The sequence below is a fragment of the Lissotriton helveticus genome, chromosome 11, assembly GCF_964261635.1.
Source record: "Lissotriton helveticus chromosome 11, aLisHel1.1, whole genome shotgun sequence".
NCBI classification, from domain to species: Eukaryota; Metazoa; Chordata; class Amphibia; order Caudata; family Salamandridae; genus Lissotriton; species Lissotriton helveticus.
Window position 1 is genome coordinate 922,100,271 of NC_136072.1, and position 14,632 is coordinate 922,114,902.

The window sequence follows — 14,632 nt, forward strand, 5'->3', positions numbered from 1 at the left end:
GGTCGAGAGGTGGGCACCCTTTTCCACACGGTATGGAGCTGTAGTGTCTTGGGTAGGTTTTGGAAGGGGGTGTGGGACTGCTTGTCTGAAGTGTTGGGATGGGAACTTCCATGTACCCCACAATTAGGTCTCTTGCATGTTCTAGAGGGGGTGGGGGTAACATATATAAAAGACATCTGCTATTATTGGGCCTCACCGTCGCCAATAGAGATGTGGCTCAAGTTTGGAAGGATACCCGGGCACCTCCAAAAGTGGTGTGGAAGAAAGGGCTGGATTTTTGTATGTGGTTGGAGTGTCCTATTTTTGAGGCCCGGGGCTGCCCTAGGAAACACTACAAAATATGGAAGAGGTGGGCGGATTAAAGGGGTCTGTGGTTGGAACCGCCGGCAGAGCATGAAGATTGTTCGGAAATAGAGAACGGGGGCCGAAATTGAGGAACTTTATACACTGTTTTACATGCGAAACTATTAGTGGATGAGACGATATCGTGCGGTGCGCTGGGGAGGGATCCGGGTGGGGGGAGTTGGCTGTAGGGGGGGTGGGGGAGAGGGAAGCCGAAAAGATGTATAGATTGCCAGTCATTTGCTGCTGTTGATATGTTTGCAGTTTTCTCCTGACTGTGGGGAGCTGCACTTTGGGTGCAATCGATCAATAAAATTTGTTTTGAAAAAAAAAAGTAAGAAATATAGCACTGCTCTGGTCACACCTGCTTATAGTGAACCATGACCGCATCACGCCTTTCCTATTACTCTCTATGTATTTCATAAACTGATAGCTTTGCATATAACAGAACCTTTGACATAGATTTATGGTCTCTATTCAAAACTGATGAGTCAGCAAAGACTGCATGTTCCACGCACAGCTGCTGCGATCTAATTCACCCAACTTCATTAACTGCTGGCTGCCTCCAAATATGCACAAGTCTGAAATGATGTCCTCTTCATTTATTTACTGAGGCAGAAATGACAACATTACCCCTTCTGGACTCCAAAATCCATATAGATCAACACCCAACATACAGAACTAGAGCATAAACCAAGGATTCGGCAATGACTGACACTTAATTGTCCCATTCATTAATACAAAGGCTCTGCCACGACAACTGCTCCAATAAGTGTTTTGTTCATTCCTTCATACTGACCGAAACATATCCTGTGGATCAAGATTAGGAGCAGTGCCTAATTCATGCAGATTACATTTCTTTGAGCACTATCCATAGTCCCGGTCTTCTAGGTACCTCAGACACCTTCCTTCATAGGTTGAGACTGTACTCATGTCTTGTAAATAGAACTGCAAACATCAGTCAGTCAGGCTTCATAATTGTACCTGCTCTCTAATATGGGCTGCAGACAGGTCTGGTTAATAAGAATATGTGCTATTTCGACCATCTTCCTTCTTGAATGGGACAGCCTTCTCCATAAATCCATCTGCAAACTGCAAGAAAAAGAAATTGGAAGTCAATATAAATTCAAAACCATAGCCACTTCTCTCTTTAAAGGTTCTCTTCACATCTTGCAGTATCACACTCCAAATGCTAAAATGCTGTCTGGAGCACAGTGGTAAATACTATTATAAAGGGCTACAAAGGGCTACAAAGGTATAACCTTAAATCCCCATCATTTTAATTTTCAATGAATCCATAAACATCAGAACCCCGCTGCCTGTCTGGGAGATACTGCAACAAATTAAAAAAAGATAAAAATAGTTAATTTTATTACACGTTCTCAAGGAGAAAAGCAAGCTTTTAGGAAGAAGCGCATAGTTGGTTCTCAATGCCAATTTGAATTAAATTCAGATGCTGTATAATACGTCAAAGAAATTGGCTTAAAAAGTGGCTTATGGGGCTGTGACCTTCAATGCTCGCTGGGACGTGGCCTAACCAGGAATTAAGAGACACAGGGTGGTCCCTGCTGCTCCGCTCCCCACCGGCTTTACCAGAAAATTATAGCACCCCAAATCAGACCCTTCTTACAGACAGGGGTAGCCCAGAACCTCACGGGCTGTCCAGCCACAGCGGAGACCATTTCCTTGTTCCCAGAGGGGAACTGAGATGGACCTCGCAGCCAGAGGCTGCGCCAGGAGGAGCAGAGAAACACCACCCGCCATCTTGGATTCTCGAAGCTGTGGCAGCGACACAAGGAGCTCTAGGAGTCCCAGCACCAGAGCACAAGGACCAGATGCACCCAGAGATTAGGTCTCATGTGCTCATGAGGTGACTCCAATGATGGTGGTAAGGCGCTCCTTCCACTGCAACTGCACTCCTTCCCATAGCCGTGACCTCAGGGTCTTCCCTGCATGGAGAGCCCAAGCCTCACACCGGAACACCCAGACACTCTGGAACTGAACTACCACGGCTGAGACCATTCCCTGTTTCCAGAGGGAATGCAGAGATGTACCTCACAGCTGGAAGCCACGACCAGCGGATCTGAGAAAAGCCGCCAGCCAACTTAAATACCCTAGGCTGTGGCAGCTCAAGATCCTCGAGGAGGCCCAGCCCGGGGCACCAGGACCTGAGGCAACCAGACATTAAGGCTTGTGGGTCAAAGAGGTGACACCAATGATGCTGGTTAGGCGCTACGCACCTGCAAAAGCCTTATAGCCACAGGGCCTGCGATATCGAGCCCAGGCCTCACACTAGGATACCTCACCCCTCCTCTCCCCTCCTGGGGATCTTGGACGTGAAACTGCTGTGTGACTGGAGAGGGGGACCCAGAATCCAAATAGGTAATCTGTGCGGCATCTGAATGCAACACCGGTAGGCTACACCGGCTCTCGCTGGAACTTGGGGTGCATACTCTTGGATATCTGGTCCCTGCCCTGGCACCACTACCAGCAGCAATCCCCTACACAGCCCTGTAACCTCATCGAGGGGCAAGACTGTCATCTTTGCACAGCCAAAGAAGACATTTCACATGAATTACAAACCCCTGGCTTTGGCGAGAACAGGGGCAGCAGCTTACAATGCCCTGTGCCAGAGGGTGCGGCTAATTCCCACCTTGTCAGACTTGCTGCTTCTCCCCAAACAACTCCATCTCAACACCAGCAGCAGCTCAATGAAGCACAGTCATCAGCTGGAGCTGAACTGCAAAAGGACTAAGTGTGCCCTGGGTTCCTGCCAAACAGGTACCAAGGGCCTATGTTCTTTCCCTAAACTGCATTTAAAACAAAACCTAATTGGCCCTCTTTGGCCACAGGTTAGTTCCTTGTAAAAGGTACCACAGGTACCAGGGGCACTGTGGCCAGGGAAGGCCTCTAAGGACTGCAGCATTTATTGTGCCACCCTTAGAGGCCGTGTACCTACAGACAGACAGACAGGCAGACAGACAGACAGGCACATACACACACACACACACCCTTTGCAGACTGCGTGTTTTGGTGCAGAAGGTGAAGAGTCGACATGGCACACATCCCTGTGTGCCATGCCCAGAACCCACTGACCTGGCATAGGGTCAGCCACCCCTCTAGCTGGGTGCACTATACTAGTGGTGAGGGTACAGGTGCATGAGCCCTGAACCCCTACAGTGTCTAAGCCAATTATGGGACATTGTAAGTGCAGTAATGACATTAAAGAGTATATGGTGCTGGGAGTTTGTCATTACAAACTCCACAGCATCATAATGGTTTTACTGAAAACTGGGAAGTTTGGTATGAAACTTCTCAGCACATTAAACCCACACTGATGCCAGTGTGGGATTTAATGAAAGATGCACACAGAGGGCATCTTAGAGATGCCCCCTGAAAAACGACCTAACATTAGTGTCCAGGCTGAGTGGCTGCTCGCCAGCTGCCACCACCAGACATGCTTCTGGACCCCTGGGTCGAGAGCCTGCTGGTCTCGGGGGTCTGAAACAATGCACATCCTGGGATGGGCAGGGTCCACGAAGGGGAAGCTTCAAAGGCTTGCCGCCTTTTTGAGCTACCCCATACCTTTGCTGCTTCCAGCAACGGGCCCCCACCGGTTCTCACCCCCACTTTGGGCAGGAGAATCAGCTGGAAAACCATGTGAGGAAGGGAGATGTGCCCACCTTTGCCAACTCCACCCCTCAGGTTGGGGGGCGAGGTGAAGCACAACTCTAAGTCCCCGCCATCTTGCAGATGAGTGGACCCAGCCAACTAGAGTGAGGCATATGCCCCCTCCCACTTGAGGGTGGCATAATAGAGGGTGTACCCACCCCAAGGAAGGGACCCATTGGTCCCAACCTTTACCTACCTGTAAAACCCCTAAATCTAGTATTTAGGGACAACCCTGAACCTTGCCTCCTCAAACAAGAATCCACAAGAAGAAGGACAAAAGAACATGTGCTGAACTAAGAAGAGGAGGACGCCACTAACTTGGCTCCAGCCCTACCAGCCTGTGCCCACCTAGAACCTGCTCCAGTGAAATCCCAGTGTGTCCTGCAGCCAGCAACCTCAAGAACCCCGAGGACCTGCCCTGCCTTCCAAGTCAAAGACTTTGTTTCCAGTGAGCACCGGATTTGCCCACCAACAGACTCTGGCTCTGGTCAAATCCGCGAGTCTGCACCACTCTGCATCCGACACCTACGGCCAGAGTTCAAGTGGCCCAACACCACAAGGAGGTCTCCCCGGTGATCCTGAGCTGAGACCTGGTGATCTCTGACCTGTCTTGAATATACAAGCGAAACCTGCAGACTCTTTCTGGAGGATCCCCCCCATCCCCCCTCCAATTGCGACTGGAGCTGTTAAGAAAACATGATGCCTAAAGACACCCCTGCCTGATGCCCCACGGCCTTGGGCAGCCCAACCGACGGTGTCCCAGCATCCCCACGCATCCCAACTTACCTCTTCAACCGGTGGCCACCTCCAGAAGATCTTCGTACCGAGTCTGCGGTATTTGTTGCAACCAGAGAATCCCCATTGAAATCAACAGGGCACCCGACACCAAAAGAGCACCCTACAACCAGCAGCCCCCCCACCGCTGTGGGTGTACTTTGGGTGCTAACTCGGATACCTCCTTTGCCCTGAGCCTAGCACCAGGAGCTTTGTTCTCACAACCGTGTGGCCTGCTCGTGGGCAACCACCAAACTGAGGCCCCCTACCCCCCTCTGGATAACATTGAGCCTCAGCACTTTGCACACGGCCGCCCTAATGCCGCTGAGGGTGCTTTGAAAGTGCATCCTTGACCCTGGGGGAACCCTGGTTCTAACACCAGAATACCAACTCCCACAACCAAGTATTTACCGGTTAACCATTAACCATATTTTCTCCATAGGAATACAATGAATGTTTTTCCTTGAAAATTGTGGAGTTGGTTTGGTCTGAGAACTTAAAAAACTGCAAATAACTAAAAACTGCTTTACTTACGTTTTCTCTAGGAAATACCCCGGTATGAGATCTAGGCCTATCACACTGAGTAGAAAAAGTAATCTGTATAGTAATCAAAAGTAATCTAACTAATTTCCACTGCATTGAAAAGATTTACAAACCTGTAACAAAGAAATTTTCATTCAGCTTGCTTGTATTGTTCAACCTGCCTTGAAAAGTACCATTTACACTTACCTGTACCAGGCGTGCTTGGTTCTAGAAAATATAGATAACAAAATAATATTTTTTATATAAACAAATTGGTCTGAGTTCAGTCTTTGAGTGTGTGACATCATTTGTTGCCTGAGTGTGTACAACAAATGCTTAACACTACCCTCTGATAGAGCTTTACTGTTCGCCCACACTACTACAAATAGAGAGTAAGGTGCTATCTAATTTTACCTCTGCCTACCTTTGGGGTTCCACTGGACTCTGTGCACACAATAACTCATTTTGGGATAGTATAAACAGAGCCAGCTTCCCCCTTGGGACTATGATCAGGTGAGCGCAGCAGTGTTCGCTGTCGACATAGAGAAGGCATTTGACATCCTATAATGACACTATCTCTATGAGGTAATGTTCTATTTGGGACTGGAAGGGAACTTCCTAGCAAGGAGACAAAATTGTTGTACACTAATCCAAATGCTAGCATCCGCACAGGGAAGATCATCTCTGCAAGACACAGAACATGGCAGGGTTGTCCCTTACCCCCCTGCTTTTTTGCATTGGCCATGTGGAGAAGTGTGGCTCACTGGTTAGAGGAGGCAGACCTGGAAGCAGAGGTCAGCCCGGGACCAGGGTTCAATTCCCGGCTCGGCAGGGTGTGGAGTCCTAAAATGTCCATGGACTCGACAATTCTCGCTCCAGTGCCTACTCAATTCATGGGTTCACACTCTGCGACTCTGGGCAATAGCTTGCTTAATCTCCACAACGGCCCCTCGCGGCGGGATGCCTGGCTTTCACCTTGTGGATACCCTGCCGGGGTTATCTCACAGGGGAATACCAGGACGGGTTCCCTAAGCAAGCGCTTAGAGACCGCTTGGTGATTTGCGCTATATAAATTCCTGTACATTTACATTTACATACACGAACAGGTCTTAGCTAGCAGTGCTTAAGCATTGGGGGCCACCAACACCACATAGCACTGTGTGTGGATGACTTACTGGTTTTCCTCTGTGATGGTGAGGAGTACCTGAATCGAGCAAGACATGCTGGAGAGATTTGGTCTGCTATCTGGGTCAAAGGTGAATTTGGAAGAAGTAAGGTCTCAGCACCGAGCAGAGACCCGCCAGAGGGATTGGAACACCTACAGTGGGAGCCCAGCTGTCTAACATACCTGGGGGTCAGGAACTACCACAATCACGCTAACCTATTAGATGGCAACGTGGGACATTACATCTGTTCAATCGTCTCTTTTGCGGATTTTTGGAAAACATTGCCACTGTCGGTGGCGGGACGTGTTGCTCTCCTGAAAATGGAGGCCCTGCCGCGTCTCCTTTACTTCTTAGGAACACTCCTGATCGGGGTCCAGTGAGCAATGTTTTGAGACCTAGATTTCTTATTTACCGCCTTTATATGAGGAACAGGCCATAGGTGAGTGGACCTAGCCCCGATGCAGTGCTCCACAGAGTTGAGGGATTAGCAGTCCCTGACTCGAGACGTACTATATATCAGCCCAGCTGAACTGGCTGGTCCAATGACTGGCGACCAGGAGAAATCCTGCCAGAATTCCCAACCCACTTGTGCCGACGTCCTCGGACCTCACCAACATGTTGCTGAGAGTGTGACGATCCCCATCTAGAAATATACAGGAGTTCCAGGTGGTCGCTTGTTGTTGGAATAGATGCTAGTAAAAAGCAGGTAACAAAGTATCATACTACCCCGACTTAACTCTCTCCACACTAAAATATCTGCCACATGGTGGATGCTGGAGGGATATTTACCCTTGGACTGAAGCAGGGGCGACAAGGCAGGGGGACCTTTTTAGAGACTCGGAGCTGCTGCCGTTTGAGATGTTTTGGCCAGAGTTCGACCTAGCACAGTGCCAGTTTCTTTTGCACAGAGCACCTACCATAGCGCTAAGGAAGCACTGGGGCACAGGTTCTTCTAAGCCACTTGTGCTCAAGAGCTGCCAATATGTGACGCTAACGGCAGACACCATTAAGACTGTCTCCTGTCTATATCAAGCAATATGCACTGACTTACAGTGTCCACTGGAGCGCCTGTAGACACATTGGGAGGAGGATTTGGAGATTCCTATCACTGTCAAGGATTGGGATGCTATTCTGGAACGGATGCCAAAAATCTCCAGGAATACACACTTCAAATTAATTATTATGTGCTGTATAGATCCCATCTTACCCCACAGAGGATTAGAAGGTATTTTCACATAGCTGAGGCAGCCTGTTCCAGATGCAGGGAGAGAGAGGCACATATTCTGCACATGTTCTGGACGTGCCCCTCGCTGCACGCTTATTGGGAGGAGGTCACGACTACGATCACAACTGTCATTGAGAGGAAGGTTTCCCTGTTCCCCGAGCCACTGCCTTCTAGGGTGGTTCCGACATACACCTAAAACTAAAGTCACAAGCACATTTTAAGACTTGGCATATATCTTGGCTAAAGAGAAAATTACACGGCATTGGAAGTCGCTGGGAGGGCCCAGAATAATCACATCGAGAAGGAAAATGGAAAAGTGGGCAAGGGGAGATTGCTACTGTGAGAGGCTGAACACAGGATTGGCACACTGGAGGCAGCAAGGGCTTGGGAAGTGCTGGTAGACTATTTTACCCCGGAATGACATCCGCTTGGCCTCGCCTGTGAGGTCTGTAAAACCCTAATAAAGATTGTTTAAAAAAACGGGCGATTGCAACTGGGAGGTGAAAAGATCCTACTTATTCCAGACTACAGTAATTATACCATAAGGCAGCACCAGCAGCTCAAACAAGAAAAGGACCCAATAGCAGAGGAGTTAATTCATCACTGTGGCACCCAGCAAGATTAAAGGTGGTGTTTGAGGAACAGAAGGCATTGTTTCACAGTTGGCAGCCGCTGAAGCATTAATTCATACTGTCCTAGAGGCAAACAGATCAAAAGAAGGAAAGGTGCTGGAATATGCAACTTAGATTAGTTTCATCCACTTAGTCTTAGAAATCGGGCATAATGTTTGAGATGTATAGGAGGATGGAAGCAGTATAGCACGACTGTGACCAGAGAAGGGCTGAGGTGGTTGGGGGGTCCATTTGGCCTCATTGCCCCCTTTCCATCCACATAAACCCATCACCCCCAATCCCCACCTCCGGCGGCCCAAGCCTCTTTCTTGCCATTTGGGCCAGGAGTAAGGCCATTGATGCCACCACCGGAGGCCTCCTCTATTGGACAATAGCAAAAACATGAGACATTTTATACACCTCATTATGTCTTATAGTTGAGAGAGCTACAGAGATAGGAATGTTGATCCTTCAATTGAAGGATACACTGAATGGTGTTAGTATTAAAAACTATTTGAACCTAAAGATTAGATTCCAAAGTATGTTCTGTTAAGTCACTGGTCAGTTTGTAACTTTCATTTGATTAGTAATATTCTGGAACCTATAGGCTGAGCAATTCTGAAAGGGCGGGATAAGCACCATATCCTTGATGGTTACCAGTTGAGTATTGGGGCACGCAAGCAACAAGTTTATCCTCAGCAGATATTATGGACTGGCTCCAGTTGCATTTGATACTATTAGAATGCCTCATACGAGTACAAGATATAGCAGCAATTTCTAATGTTGGTTGCACTCCTTCCTATTACACAGGAAAACGATGTTTCGACAAGGCCCATACTTTCTATTTATAATTCACACTGAATGTGGAGTTTTTCCATTGATCGATGTTTTACCCATCGTTGTTCAAGAAGGTCATGCAACTGCTGGTTGAATTACTTAGAAAATATTATATAAATAAACGAGGCCTGGAGTAATCTCATTTCCACAGATACTTTAAAGGATAGCAGTAAATTTTGGGCCACTATAAATCACCCTTTTTTCTCCAGGGAAGAGAACAAGATCATGGACTGTGTGATCCCCGATGATCTATGGGTATCACATTTTAGTAAGATCTATGACATCGAGGAGGGTTTTCCCGCTATTGCTACGGGTAATATTACATCGCCCTCAGCCCCCCCGTTACTTTTTGAGATGGTCGAGGTACAAAGGGCGATAGAGGAAATATCTAAAAACAAGGCTCCAGGCCCAGACGGAGTTCCTGCGGATCTTTATAGGACACTCCAAAATTCTGGGCATAGATTCTTACCAACGTCTTCAATTCATCAAGTACCAGTGGTTCCCCCCAATCTTGGGCTACATCAATTATAATACCTGTGTTCAAAAAAGGTCTGAGGAGTGACCCCTCTTGCTACAGGCCCATGTCCCTGATTGACTCTGCCGTTAAAATCTTGGGCAGAGTCATTCTGCACAAGCTGGAAGATTACCTGGAGGAAAGGGGGGTTCTATCAAACCTTCAATACGGGTTTAGGGCAAAAAGAGGAACCTTAGAACAGTGTCTAAACCTACAGATGCTCATAAGTAAATATACCCAGGCGAAAGAAGGTATGCTCTATATGGGGTTTATGGACCTCTCTTCAGCGTTCGACATGGTAAATCGCCAGAAACTTTGGCTGATTTTATTTGATCTAGGTTTTGATCCTGCCTTGGTTAACTTCCTGGCGACCCTTCATCAAGGACTCCAGGCGACAATTAGAGTCAATAAGGAGGGGGGTTGCACCAGATATTTTAACTCCAAGCGAGGTGTCAGGCAGGGGTGTATCCTGGCTCCCCTCTTGTTTACACTATATATAAACTCATTGGACACATTTTTAGAAGGGCCTCCCTGGATGTCCCGCGTGTGGGAGACTCTGCAGTCCCAGTCCTTCTTTATGCGGATGACGCAGTCCTTATAGCCCGCACTGGACTGGGGCTGCAGAGAATCCTGGACGCCTTTGGTGCCTTCATGAGGTCTTTGGACCTACCAGTTAATAGTAAAAAGTCCCATGTCATGGTGACAGGAAAACATCCTAAAGCCCAAAAAATAAAACTATTTTCCTGCAATGGGGCGGATATATCCAGGGTACCGGTATTCCCTTATTTAGGCGTGATTTTTGATGAAAAGGGTAATTGGGCCCCCCATTTAAATGCCAAAAGCATAGCCGTCGCAAGATCAACCTCAGCTTTATTGGGCTTCGCAAAACGACTGGGATCAAGGCCAATCGAAGCTCTATTAACAGTCTACAAAACCAAATGCTTGGCTATAGCACTGTATGGTGCCTCACTTTGGGGTTACTTACCAGTAGATAAAATACAGATCATGGAAAATAAGTTTTTAAGGTCATTACTAGCTGTTCCCCAATCTACTCCAGTATTTTCCCTGCACTCAGAGTTAGGATTGAGATATATCACGGATCTCTTACAGTTGGCCCCATTATCCTGTTGGATAAAAATTTGGCTTAATAGTGAAATTACATTGAACCATTCCATCTTAAAAGATTGCATGGCGTTAGACAAGGCTGACAAAATACCTTGGCTAGTGTACATCAAAAACTCATTTTGTAAATTGGGCCGTCCTGAACTATATTCGTCCCCATATTTGTTGCAAAAGGATGATTTAGCGTGGACCAAGAATAATTTTTGGAGCAGAGCGGAGTTAGAACGGGAGAGGACGGAAATGCTAAAGCCACCTGTTAGAGCAAACTTTGCCCTGACGACCTCGCCACTCCTTGAACCATATCTAAAGATTGTGACGATTCCCTTCCACCGACATCTTTTAATCCGATTCAGACTCAACATTGTCCATTTTTCCCTTGGCCACTTTTCTGTATGGGGTAGACCCGAGTTATCTTCTCCCTGCAGTTGTGATAATTTTTCTAGCCAAACACTTTTGCACTTTATCATGTTCTGTGATCACTATGCCGACATCAGGAAACAATTTTTGGTACCACTCCTTAGAGAGGCGGGGTTTGTTCAAGTAAGGCCCGCACTCATGTACTTACAACTTTTAGGCAGCCCCCGGGTCATCTATGGGGTTGCCTGCTTCCTGGTGGCTGCGGTTCGAAACAAAGCCAAAAGATTAGTGGCAATGGAGACTGTGATATGATCTTATTTCCTTGCTACTTAAATTTTACCTCTGTATTTTAACTTTTTATGAATTGTATGTAAATTTATGATAAACACTGATTTTATTGTACTTTTAACAAATGTATGAATTATTGTCACCACTTTTATGATTTTAATTAATCGAATAAAGTGGTGTTATTTGACTTTACTTGACTTGATATAAATAATCTGATGCATAAATATTGCATACAGCTAGTGGTGTAGATGGGAAATGGGAATGGACATTCCATTAGCTTTTGTTGGATCAATGAGTTGAAGTAAGCTAGCCTACAATGGACTAAAGTCTGGAGTTGTGTTGTTAAAGGAAAGCAACCTCTGAGTTTCTGCTCCTCTCCTGGACAACCTGTCAGTTTAGTCCTTCTCCCATCTCCATATGTGAAAGAACTTGTGTTGGGACGGAAAAGTCCTCTGCATGGTAACGGACGTGCACCCCTGCCTGGAGTGTCCCCACTACACGAATGAGACTGGACCCCTAATACTGATTTTTGTTGTCATAGGCCAACATGGCTCATGTGTGTGTGCCATGACACAAGCTTATTTCAAGGATTGCAGTCTTGCTCGACCGGAAGTGGTGCCCAAAGCGTTACCCTCATAGTGGTGATAGGCTTCTAGAGCATGATCGTGGTGGTGGCAGCATACTGTGTAGTGACCAGTAGAAAAGTGAACAAGTTCTTTCTAGGTCTTGCATAAGCAGCGATTTCGCTGTCTCTTCGAGACATGCTGTATTCAGCATATAGGCACAAAGACAAAGCTCCGTCTACTTTCCGCCCATCTTTTAATTGGCTCCTGTCAATGTCATTTGCTAATGGTGGCTTTTCACTGGTCAATAGGCCTAGTAGTCCCTCCTTAGTACCGCCTTTTCTCTTCTTGTTCCCTCCCATAAGGACACCCCCTGTTACATGTGTGGTTACTCGGTATGTTTTAATTACAGTCTCAGAGCACTCTTTTCTTAAAGAGCCTTCTCCTGCCTGCTTTTGCAGGCAGGATACGCTCTACTGCAACGTTTTCTGAAATGTATTTATTTAACCAGCACGGCACGCCTGAACTGGAATAATTGCAGCCACGCGCTTCTCTTGTTACTAACGATCGCCGAATGCAGCAGCATGCCTTTCTTCTATTTACTTTTTTTTACAATGGCGGCACCAGCTCTTTAGCTTTAAACATCTTAAGCTAAAGCGCACGTGCTGCGACTGCTTCAAAAGTAAAGCAATAGAAAAAAAATGCAATTTATTTTTTATTTCTTTGCTTTTGAAGCAATCATGGCACCCACGCTCAAGGTTAAGATGTTTAACGCTAAGGTATGGGTGCAGCCATTGTAACAAAAGTGAATAAATAAAGAAATGGGTGCAGCTGACATTTCTTTTCTTTGTTTACTTTTGTTACTAAGGTGGCCACCCGCGCTTCAGCTTTAAACATCTTAAGCTTAAGGGAGGGTGCCATGATTGCTTCAAAAGGAAAGAAATAGAACTCTATTTAGTGGACACAATACGGTGCTTCAGAGAAATATCACCTTCTCCTGAGAAAGCTATTTGTTGTGTGTCGCTTGCTTAAAGGTGAATCTTACGGTATTTTTAATGCAAACAGTCGTTGTTTCTATGCGCTAACATTTCTTCGTTCAATGTCTGTCGACGGATGAATCGCATGTTTTATGACAGAGAAATGTAGGTCACAAATTAAAAACTTTTTTTCAGTTGGGATTGAAGGTTGTTTGTCCAAATGGGTCCAGTGTAACAAGTAACCTAAATAATAAAAAAAATCATTTTAGAATGTTTTTGAAGGGCCTGCTTTGTGATCGGTCATACTTTGGGACTGATTGCATCAGTTGGTGCGTTACAAATCACCAAAATATTAAATAAATTTATGTGTAGAATACTCAAAACGCTGCATTTGTAAAGTCGCTACTTTTTTTAATGTTGTTTTTTTAATTAAAGAACAAGTTACTTACCTTCGGTAACGATATATCTGTAAGAAACATTAGATAGTTATAGATTTCTTACCTTAAAATTACCCAGAGGCGTTAGACTGGATCCGGAAAGTTTTTTCGTCAGCAGTACCTCTATGCGTCGGAAGGTGGTGTCAGTCGGCTCAGTGTCTGTCGTTGGCGTTGTAGTCGCCGGGATGACATCGCAGTAGCTACTTAGACGCCGCAATCACGTGCTGACATCAGTTCTGTACACGACTTTCCGTGCCAGAAACGCAGAGCCATGCAACACACTGACCACTGGTGCACAAAACTAGGGCTCTGAAAGGATATCCATAACCCTAGAAATCAGTTCGCAGAACGGGGAGGATGGGCGAGTCGGTACGGTAAGGAATCTATAACTAACTAATGTTTCTTACAGATATATTGCTACCAAAGGTAAGTTACCTATTCACCTGAAAGAAACACGTTAGTTATAGATTCCTTACCTTAGAATAGATACCCCAGCAATACCAACCCCGGTGGTGGGTCTGCGAACGAAGATCACACCAGAAAATCCTGGAGAACAGAACGGCCATAGAAGCCGCCTCTCCGGACTTGGTTGTCCAGACAGTAGTGTTTCGTAAACGTGTGCAGTGATGCCCACGTAGCTGCCTGACAGATGTCATGTAGAGGAACTCCTCTTCCCAAGGCAGTAGTGGCTGCCGTCGCCCTGGTGGAATGGGCGTGTAGCCCCACTGGAAGCCCCTTTTTAGCCAGGGAATAGCATGCTTTAATACACAAAACGACCCATCGAGAAATGGCTCGCTTGTGTACGGCCCAACCTTTCTTGGCACCCACGTAGTCAACAAAGAGTTGGTCATCCACCCGGAACTGTTTTGTGCGATCCAGATAGAAAGAAAGCGCACATTTTGGGTCCAGACGGTGGAGCCTCTCTTCCTCTTTTGAAGGATGCGGAGGCGGAAAGAAGGTGGGCAAAGTGATGGTCTGTCTGATGTGAAAGGCAGTAACAACCTTAGGGAGGAAGGATGAACGGGTCCTGCGAACCACCTTGTCTGGATGGACAGACAGGAAAGGAGGTTTGGAGGAAAGAGCCTGGAGCTCACTCACCCTTCTGGCAGAAGTGATGGCCACTAGGAATGCAGTCTTGAGAGTTAAGACTCTCAAAGGACAGTTGTGAAGCGGCTCAAAGGGAGCGCACATTAAATAGGTTAAAACGAGATTCTAGTCCCACTGA

At 46.6% G+C, this 14,632-nt stretch overlaps 1 protein-coding gene across 1 annotated transcript in view; it reads right to left on the reverse strand.

Moving 5' to 3' along the window:
* ASCC2 (activating signal cointegrator 1 complex subunit 2) overlaps positions 1 to 14,632 on the reverse strand; it is a 427,823-nt gene that overhangs the window by 204,761 nt on the left and 208,430 nt on the right. Inside the window, exon 9 of the mRNA XM_078667208.1 lies at positions 1,327 to 1,434. Coding sequence (XP_078523334.1) covers positions 1,327 to 1,434 — 108 coding nt within the window. The remainder of the gene's footprint in view (positions 1 to 1,326; positions 1,435 to 14,632) is intronic.